We start from the raw sequence: 11079 nt of genomic DNA on the forward strand, positions 1-11079 counted from the left end.
GAGGCTTATCAGCAAGACTTATCACTCGATTGCCATTATCTGCACTCCAAAGCAAATGAATAGCACACCATGAGCAAGCTGTGGGTTGGAGTGTGAATGTTGAAACCATGTGGGTGTAATGTACCACCAGGTGCTGCCTGAGTTGAGGAATGAGATGATCATGAAGGGCATAGAGAGAGTAGAGAGGGACAGATTCTTCGAACTTTCAAAAAATAAGAGAACAAGAGGGCATTCGGAAAAGTTGAAAGGGGACAGATTCAAAACAAATGCTAGGAAGTTCTTCTTTACCCAACGTGTGGTGGACACCTGGAATGCGCTTCCAGAGGGCGTAATAGGGCAGAGTACGGTACTGGGGTTCAAGAAAGGATTGGACAAATTCCTACTGGAAATGGGGATAGAGGGGTATAGATAGAAGATTACTGCACAGGTCCTGGACCTGTTGGGCCGCCGCGTGAGCGGACTGCTGGGCACGATGGACCTCGGGTCTGATCCAGCAGAGGCATTTCTTATGTTCTTATGTTCTTATGCACCCCTTCCCCAAGGCGCCCAAAAGGGGACTTCCTCAAACCTCTGGTCAGGGAGCAGGCTGGGGAGATCCCTCACTAGGAACACAGATCAGGCCGCTGCAATTAAGTTCTATCAAATGAAAATGCAAGGGATTTGGGGATGAGAAGGTCCCAGAGTAACTGTGGCCATAAATACCCTCCTTCCCCACCCCCAGCCTTCCCTCTCAGCGCACACACACTAGTACATTAGTGAGTGGAAATTAAAGGTAGAAAAAGCTAGAAACTGGTATAACATTGAAATAAAGACTTGTCTTTCATCATTAATGGATTTACAAAAGGAGTCCATGCAGAGAACTTAAGATGTTTGCAAAAGGAAAAAATGCGTCATTCACCTCCCTCCAATATCATCCACATGTGCCTCTACCCCCCTCACTGTTTGCATTTTTCCTTTATCAACTGCTGTATCACGTTTAGTCCTGTTCTGCCCCCCCACACACACACTTTTTACCTTTTGCGTTCACTCTGTCTCTGCCCCTGCAGTCTGCCATTGAGCCACTTTCCAGAACAGACCCCCCCCCCCCACCCACTCCGCTCTTCAGATTAGATTGACAGTTTTCTGATGCAGGGACCCCCGAAATGTCCTATCTCCAACTGTCAGGGTCCCATTGTCAGATTCACACTCGAGAACTGCGAAGCGGGGACAAACTTTGTCCCTGTGCCATTGTCTAGACACTTGCTTGAGACTAGTATCGTTATTGCCCTTTTCCCATGCAGAAATGTTATCAAGGTGCATTGAAAGCAAAAGCCCTGCATGGTAATCATGTCTCCACCACCTCTTCTGGGAGACTGTTCCATGCATCTTTAAAAAAGCATTTCCTTAGATTACTCCGGAGCCTATCACCTCTTAACTTCATCCTATGCCCTCTCATTCCAGAGCTTCCTTTCAAATAAGACATAAGAAGTGCCTCTGTTGGGTCAGACCAGAGGTCCATCACACCCAGCAGTCCACTCACCCGGCGGCCCAACAGGTCCAGGACCTGTATAGTAACCCTCTATCTATACCCATCTATCCCTTTTTCCTTCAGGAAATCATCTAATCCCTTCTTGAACCCCCAATACTGTACTCTCTCCTATTACACCCTCTGGAAGCGCATTCCAGGTGTCCACCACCCTTTGGGTGAAGAAGAACTTCCTAGCATTGGTTCTGAATCTGTTCTCTCTTAATTTTTCCGAATTCCCTCTCGTTCTTGTAGTTTTCAAAAGTTTGAAGAATCTGTCCCTCTCCACTTTCTCTATGCCCTTCATGATCTTGTAAGTCTCTATCATGTCCCCTCTAAGTCTCCGCTTTTCCAGGGAAAAGAGCCCCAGTTTCTTCAATTTTTCTCTCTCTCTCTCTCTCTCTCTCTTTCTATATCTCTCTCTTTCTGTCTCTCTCCCTTTCTCTCTCTCTTTCTTTCTATCTCTGCCTCTCTCTCTCTATTTCTCTCTCTCTTTCTATATCTCTCTTTCTCTCTCTCTTTCTGTCTCTCTCCCTCTGTCTCTCTCTCTTTCTTTCTATCTCTGCCTCTCTCTCTCTATTTCTCTCTCTCTTTCTATCTCTGTCTCTCTCTCTCTATTTCTGTCTCTCTCCCTTTCTCTCTCTCTTTCTTTCTATCTCTCTCTTTCTGTCCCTCTCCACTTTCTCTATGCCCTTCATGATCTTGTAAGTCTCTATCATGTCCCCTCTAAGTGTCCGCTTTTCCAGGGAATAGAGCCCCAGTTTCTCTAATCTTTCAGCATATGAAAGGTTTTCCATACCTTTAATCAATCGTGTCGCTCTTTTCTGAACCCTCTCGAGTATCGCCATATCCTTCTTAAGGTACGGCGACCAATACTGGACGCAGTACTCCAGGTGCGGGTGCACCATTGCCCAATACAGCAGCAGGATAACTTCTTTCGATCTGGTTGTAATGCCTTTCTTGATAATACCTAGCATTCTATTTGCCCTCTTAGCGGCTGCTGCTCACTGTGCCGAAGGCTTCATTGTCTTGTCCACTATTACCCCCAAGTCCTTTTCTTGGGTACTTTCACCCATTACCAGGCCTCCCATCATATAGCTGTACTTCGGGTTTCTGTTTCCTACATGCAAGACTTTACATTTCTCTACATTAAACTTCATCTGCCATCTCGTCTCCCATTCTTCTAGTTTGTTCAGGTCCCTTTGTAAATCTTCGCAGTCCTCTTTAGTCCTAACTCCACTAAATAGTTTGGTGTCGTCCACGAATTTTATTACTTTGCACTTCATCCCTGTTTCTAGATCATTTATAAATACATTGAACAGCAGCAGTCCGAGTACCGACCTCTGGAAACACTGCTCGTGACCCTCCTCCAGTCCGAGTAGTGGCCCTTCACTCCTACCCTTTGCTTCCTACCCGCCAAACAATTTTTGATCCATCTATGTACGTCTCCTTCCACCTCATGGTTCTTTAGTTTCCGTAGTAGGCGTTCATGGGGTACCTTGTCAAAGGCTTTTTGGAAATCTAAGTATACGATGTCTATGGGGTCCCCTTTGTCCATTTGTTTGTTTATTCCTTCGAAGAATTGTAATAAATTCGTTTGGCACGATCTTCCCTTGCAGAAGCCATGTTGACTTGTTTTCAACAATTTATTCCTTTCTAGATGCTGTCTTTTATCAGCGCTTCTGCCATCTTCCCCGGAACCGAAGTCAAACTCACCGGTCTGTAGTTCCCCGGGTCTCTTCTCGATCCTTTTTTAAAGATGGGCCTAATATTAGCTATCTTCCAATCCTCCGGTATGACGCCTGTTTTCAGGGATAGATTACAAACCTGCTGTAGTAGTTCCACTATTTCCTCCTTTGGTTCTTTCAATACCCTAGGGTGGATTCCATCCGGGACCGGAGATTTGTCTGTTTTTAATCTATTTATCTGCTTGTATACGTCTTCAAGGCTAACATTACATTACATTACATTTGTGATTTCTATTCCACCTGTGCCTTGCGGTTCTAAGCGGATTACAGTTAAAAGAGATCAGGACATTACCGAGAGAATTACATTACAACGATTTAAGTAAATTACATGTTGTGGTATAGAAATACAAGTATAAGATAGCTGGATTTATCGATAGAATAACTTGACAGGGTTCAAGTAGTTACAAGGTTCAGTGGGGAAAACAATATAGGCAACTGAAGAAAGATACCTAACTTTGAAGGAATCAGTTGAGTGGATACCTAAGGGAGATGCTTATTTAGGAGAAGGTTAAATGGATACCTAACGGAGATGCTTATTTAAGAGTTTGGATATTTTTCGTAAATGAGGTTCAAGGGGATGACTAGTGTGTTATTTGCTGGGGAGAGTGCATGTGCGATTGGGGAGGGGAATATTAAGTAAGGACGTGTTTTTTGAAAAGAAATGTTTTGATTTCTTTCCGAAACACTTTGATGTCTGTTGTTTTGATCATGAGTTTGGTGATGGTGGGGGTCAATTTTCGCTGCCTGAGTTGCTAGAAGGCTGTCGTAAAGTTTCTTACGTCGGGTACCATTATGAGGGGGGAAGTTGAAAAGATTCTGAGTTCTTCTTGATCTGGGTAGTCGGTAGCGGCAAAGACGGTTGTTCAGGTAATTGGGGGCCATACCATGGGTTACTTTGAAAAGTAAGCAGTAGAGTTTGAATTGAGTTCTTGCTTTTATCGGAAGCCAGTGAGAGTCTACATAGGCGGGTGTGACGTGGTCGAATTTGCTGAGCGAGTAGATGAGTCTGATAGCTGTGTTCTGAACGGTCTGTAGTTGTTTTATCATAGTATTTGGGCAAGGTAGGTAGAGGCTGTTGCAGTAATCTAAGGAGCTGAGTATGAGGGATTGTACAATGATCTTGAAGTGTTCTTTGGAAAAGAATTTTCTTAGGTTTCGCATGGTGAAGAATGCTTTTTTTATGGTTTTGTGTATTTGTGTTTGCATTGTGCAGCCTCTGTCTAGGTGTGTTCCCAGAATTTTGAGAGTATTCTGTATTGGATATTTGATTGTGTTTACATCTAGTTCTGTTAGGGATGGTTTTTGTTCCTTCTCTAGTAGTAGGAATTTGGTTTTCTCCGCATTCAGTTTTAACTTGTGGTTCGTCATCCATTTTTCTACAGTTTCCAATGTTGTTTTCAGGCGGCGTCCATTGGAGGTGGGGTCTTGGATGTCGAAGGGGAGGAGGATGGTTATATCATCCACGTAGCTGAAGGATGTAGTGTTTAGGGCGTCTAGGGCCGTGCCTAGGGATGCTATGAAGAGGTTGAAAAGTATGGGCGATAGAGGGGATCCTTGTGGAACTCCACAGGGGTTTGACCATGAGTCGGATAGAAGATCATTTGACTTGACTCTGTATGATCTTGTTTTGAGGAATCCTTGGAACCAGTTGAGAACATTACCTGATATTCCTATGGCATCTAGTATCTGGAGTAGTATGGAATGGTCAACTAAGTCGAATGCTGCTGAAAGATCGAGTTGGATGATTAGTAACTTATTTCCTTTGCTGAGGTGCTGACGGGCTATGTCTAGTAGGGAAACCAGAAGTGTTTCAGTACTGTGATTGGTTCTGAATCCGGATTGAGTAAGGTGTAGGATGTGGTGGTCTTCTAGGTAATTGGCGAGATATTGTGCTACTAGACCTCCTGCCTCCTGCCATCGCCCTACCCCGGAAATGTTCTTTCTGTAGCTCTTCCTTTTCCTGCATAGGAAGATGCTGCAGAAAGAACTCTTCTAGGGCACGGCAACTTCAGGAGACCGGCTTTACGTCGGCTGCCTGAAGATTTAAAATTTCAGCAGTGGGGAAGTAGTAGGTAGGGGAGTCAGAAACTGGAGACTGTCATACCGTAGGATCCAGCTGAGAGAGGAGGGCTGGAGTTGGGAAGGAGGGAAGTACATGCTGCATGGGGAGGGGGTTTGGGAAAGCAAGAAGAACAGATGCTACACAGGTTGGGAGGGGTTTGGGAAGGACAGAGGCTGCACGGACTGGGGTTAGGAAGGGAGGGAAAGAGAGATGGTATACATGGGGAAGAGGGAGAATTGTTAGTGCTGGAGAGGAGAGATGTCAGATTCCAGAGAAGGGTGATTAAAGGGGGGAAGAGAGAGATGCCAGACCACAGAATGGAAGGGAAGGAGGGGAGAGAGAGATGACAGACCACAGAATGGAAGGGAAGGAGGGGAGAGAGAGATGACAGACCACAGAATGGAAGGGAAGGAGGGGAGAGAGAGATGACAGACCACAGAATGGAAGGGAAGGAGGGGAGAGAGAGATGCCGGACTGCAGGAAGGAGATGCGGTTCAATGTAAATTAAAAAGAAAACAAAGGATAATTCTGCTTATAAGCACTTCTCATAACCCATTCACCGCTTCAGTGCATCACCCTGTCCCTCTCTTCCTGGAGGACTTCCTCAACAGACGGCCTGCCTCCCCTTGCCAGGCCCTCTCTCAGCCTTTACCAGTTCCACCAGTGTTTGCCCTGCATGCAAAGCAGGTGCAAGAAACAGAAGTCCAGGAGTAGCGGTGGGGGGAGAAAGAAAGCAGAAGGCTGTTAATTAGTGTTTGCTAAAGACTACCAGAATTTTAGGTCTCAGATTAAAACATATTTGTTTGGGAAATTATTCATTGCATCAGACTTATAAAAACAAGCACCATCTTATTTCCCAAAGTCCAACCTCTGCGGCATTGTACTTGATATTAAAATGTGCTTTCATGACTGTTATCAGTCCCGATTACGATCAGTTTCTGTTTTCCTTATTCACATACAATTGTAAGACTTGCTGCGAAATAGAAAATAAAGTCTTATGTTATGTTCCTGATTTGCCAAAGGGACAAATTTTACAAACAATACTACAGAGCACAGAAAATGCAAAAAAGAACAACACACCAAAAACACTGCAAACACAAAGAGCACACTGCACAAAAAGCACTGAAACCAGAAGAACACACACCATACTGATAATGCTGAAAAGGGTGCATAATATCAAAGCAACACACACTGCACTGATAACACTGAAGAGGGGGTGATTTACAACAGAAGCACACACAGCAGTGATTACAAAAGTAGACCAATTTACAAGAGGAGTTCACACTGCATCGAAAGCAGTAAAGAACTAATTTACCAGAGAATTACATACTGCACTGATAACACTGAAAAGTGGATGGTTTACCAGAGGAGCACACACCGCACAGGAATTGATTTCCCAAAGAAGCACACACTGCACTGATAACACTGACCAGGAACTGATTTCCCAGAGGAGCGCACACTGCACTGATAACACTGAACAGGAACTCATTTCCCAGAGCAGCGCACACTGCACTGATAACACTGAACAGGAACTGATTTCCCAGAGCAGCGCACACTGCACTGATAACAATGAACAGGAACTCATTTCCCAGAGCAGCACACACTGCACTAATAACAATGAACAGGAACTCATTTCTCAGAGGAGCACACAGTACACTAATAACACTGAACAAGAACTCAGAGCAGCGCACACTGCACTGATAACACAGAACAGGAACAGATTTCCCAGAGCAGTGAACACTGCACTGATAACACAGAACAGGAACAGATTTCCCAGAGCAGCGAACACTGCACTGATAACACTGAACAGGAACTGATTTCCCAGAACAGCGAACACTGCACTGATAACACTGAACAGGAACTCATTTCCCAGAACAGCGAACACTGCACTGATAACACTGAATAGGAACTCATTTCCTAGAACAGCGAACACTGCACTGATAACACTGAACAGGAACTCATTTCCCAGAGCAGCGAACACTGCACTGATAACAATGAACAGGAACAGATTTTCCAGAGCAGCGCACACTGCACTGATAACACAGAACAGGAACAGATTTCCCAGAGCAGCGAACACTGCACTGATAACACTGAACAGGAACTCATTTCCCAGAACAGCGAACACTGCACTGATAACACTGAACAGGAACTCATTTCCCAGAACAGCGAACACTGCACTGATAACACTGAATAGGAACTCATTTCCTAGAACAGCGAACACTGCACTGATAACACTGAACAGGAACTCATTTCCCAGAGCAGCGAACACTGCACTGATAACACTGAACAGGAACTAATTTCCCAGAGCAGCACACACTGCACTGATAACACAGAACAGGAACTGATTTCCCAGAACAGCGAACACTGCACTGATAACACTGAACAGGAACTGATTTCCCAGAACAGCGAACACTGCACAGATAACACTGAACAGGAACTCATTTTCCAGAACAGCGAACACTGCACTGATAACACTGAACAGGAACTCATTTCCCAGAGCAGCGAACACTGAACTGATAACACTGAACAGGAACTCATTTCCCAGAACAGCGAACACTGCACTGATAACACTGAATAGGAACTCATTTTCCAGAACAGCGAACACTGCATTGATAACACTGAACAGGAACAAATTTCCCAGAGCAGCGAACACTGAACTGATAACACTGAACAGGAACTCATTTCCCAGAGCAGCGCACACTGCACTGATAACACTGAACAGGAACTGATTTCCCGGAGGAGCGAACACTGCACTGATAACAATGAACAGGAACATATTTCCCAGAGCAGCGCACACTGCACTGATAACACTGAACAGGAACTGATTTCCCGGAGGAGCGCACACTGCACTGATAACACTGAACAGAAACTCGTTTCCCAGAGCAGCGAACATTGCACTGATAACACTGAACAGGAACAGATTTCCCAGAGCAGCGAACAATGCACTGATAACACTGAACAGGAACTCATTTCCCAGAGCAGCACACACTGCACTGATAACACTGAACAGGAACAGATTTCCCAGAGCAGCGCACACTGCACTGATAACAATGAACAGGAACAGATTTCCCAGAGCAGCGCACACTGCACTGATAACACTGAACAGGAACTCATTTCCCAGAGCAGCGCACACTGCACTAATAACACTGAACAGGAACTGATTTCCCAGAGCAGCGCACACTGCACTGATAACAATGAACAGGAACAGATTTCCCAGAGCAGCGCACACTGCACTGATAACAATGAACAGGAACTGATTTCCCAGAGCAGCGCACACTGCACTGATAACAATGAACAGGAACTCATTTCCCAGAGCAGCGCACACTGCACTGATAACAATGAACAGGAACTAATTTCCCAGAGCAGCGCACACTGCACTGATAACACTGAACAGGAACTGATTTCCCAGAGCAGCGCACACTGCACTGATAACAATGAACAGGAACTCATTTCCCAGAGCAGCGCACACTGCACTAATAACAATGAACAGGAACTCATTTCTCAGAGGAGCACACAGTACACTAATAACACTGAACAAGAACTCAGAGCAGCGCACACTGCACTGATAACACAGAACAGGAACAGATTTCCCAGAGCAGCGAACACTGCACTGATAACACTGAACAGGAACTGATTTCCCAGAACAGCGAACACTGCACTGATAACACTGAATAGGAACTCATTTCCTAGAACAGCGAACACTGCACTGATAACACTGAACAGGAACTCATTTCCCAGAGCAGCGAACACTGCACTGATAACACTGAACAGGAACTCATTTCCCAGAGCAGCGCACACTGCACTGATAACACAGAACAGGAACAGATTTCCCAGAGCAGCGAACACTGCACTGATAACACTGAACAGGAACTGATTTCCCAGAACAGCGAACACTGCACTGATAACACTGAACAGGAACTCATTTCCTAGAGCAGCGCACACTGCACTGATAACACTGAACAGGAACAAATTTCCCAGAGCAGCGCACACTGCACTGATAACACAGAACAGGAACAGATTTCCTAGAGCAGCAAACACTGCACTGATAACACTGAACAGGAACTCATTTCCCAGAACAGCGAACACTGAACTGATAACACTGAACAGGAACAAATTTCCCAGAGCAGCGAACACTGAACTGATAACACTGAACAGGAACTCATTTCCCAGAGCAGCGCACACTGCACTGATAACACTGAACAGGAACTCATTTCCCAGAGGAGCGCACACTGCACTGATAACAATGAACAGGAACAGATTTCCCAGAGCAGCGCACACTGCACTGATAACACTGAACAGGAACTGATTTCCCGGAGGAGCGAACACTGCACTGATAACACTGAACAGGAACAGATTTCCCAGAGCAGCGAACACTGAACTGATAACACTGAACAGGAACTGATTTCCTAGAGCAGCGCACACTGCACTGATAACACTGAACAGGAACTGATTTCCCGGAGGAGCGAACACTGCACTGATAACACTGAACAGGAACAGATTTCCCAGAGCAACAAACACTGCACTGATAACACTGAATAGGAACTCTTTGCTCAGAGGAGCACACAGTGCACAATGCACTAATAACACTGAACAGGAACTCAGAACAGCGAACACTGCACTGATAACACTGAGCAGGAACTGATTTCCCAAAAGAAAGCACACACTGCACTGATAACACTGAGCATGAACTAATTTCACAGAGGAGCGCACACTGCACTGATAACACTGAAAAGCAACTGATTTACCAGAAAGGCACATACTGCACTGATAACACTGAGCAAGAACTGATTTCAAAGAGGAGCGCACACAACACTGACAAGCAACTGTTTTACCAGAGAATTACACACTGCAGTGATAACACTGAAAAGCAACTGATTTATCAGAGCAGCACACACTGCACTGAGAGGCTCTATTTTGCCTTAGTTGTGCCCGTTCTTGGTTTAATATATGGCCTGCGTATTCTCCAGGGCAGTGACTCACCTTTGGATCCGGGGGGCAGGATGGAGTTCTTCCTCTGGAGCAGGTGGTCACAGGTCAAGTTCCAGGTGCTCAGGTTGCCTGTGAAGTTTACCGAGTAGTTCCCCTGACGGCACAGCAGATCCTGCAAGATGGTGGCATTTTCTGTCAGTTTCAAGATATCCATGCTTTTACCCATAGGGGGATAGTTTGGAGGTGGTCAAGAATGGTTTTTCTTCTCAATATCTGTGAGCAAAATTCCCTTAATATTTCTCTTTGTGTCTGTGATGAGCTCTGGACTCTGGTTCACACACTTCTAAACTTTAGCTTAGCTGTTGTCTTTGCTATTGGAAAGAGACAGCTGTAAAGTCCAGAAAGCTTGCCCTCTCACAGTGCAGGCTGTCTCTTCTCTTGCTCCAGGGTGGTGGTGCTTTTGCTTCTGCCTCTGTTAGGTGCTCATTCCCCTCTGCAATGGGTAGGAGAGTGAGAGTGTGAAGAGTCTGCAACATAAGCCCTGGGAGATATGTGTGGAGGGAGATACAGTATATATTCCATCACACAGCCCAGAGACCAGGGAGAATGAATGAGCAGAGCCACAGCTCCCTCTACCTGCAATGAGCAGCACTGCAACAAAGCCAGCTGCTCCTTGGGTCAGAGCAAAGCTCCCTTAAGCCTAAACCTCTGTTTCCAAAGAGTGACCACGTTTCTGAGAGGATCCCAAAATGTAGCATGATTTCCTGCTGAGAGGAGTGGAGCAAGCAACACAAACTGAAGTTACAAAGAGCATTTAAAACAAATAGAGAGACATT

At 45.3% G+C, this 11079-nt stretch overlaps 1 protein-coding gene across 1 annotated transcript in view; it reads right to left on the minus strand.

The window, feature by feature from the left end:
- CCKBR (cholecystokinin B receptor) overlaps positions 1 to 10875 on the minus strand; it is a 67492-nt gene extending 56617 nt beyond the window's left edge. Inside the window, exon 1 of the mRNA XM_033947760.1 lies at positions 10295 to 10875. Within this exon, the coding sequence (XP_033803651.1) occupies positions 10295 to 10469 (175 nt within the window). The 5' untranslated portion in view covers positions 10470 to 10875. The remainder of the gene's footprint in view (positions 1 to 10294) is intronic.
- Positions 10876 to 11079: the final 204 nt, after the last annotated feature.

This window comes from Geotrypetes seraphini, chromosome 6, assembly GCF_902459505.1.
Source record: "Geotrypetes seraphini chromosome 6, aGeoSer1.1, whole genome shotgun sequence".
Classification (NCBI taxonomy): Eukaryota; Metazoa; Chordata; class Amphibia; order Gymnophiona; family Dermophiidae; genus Geotrypetes; species Geotrypetes seraphini.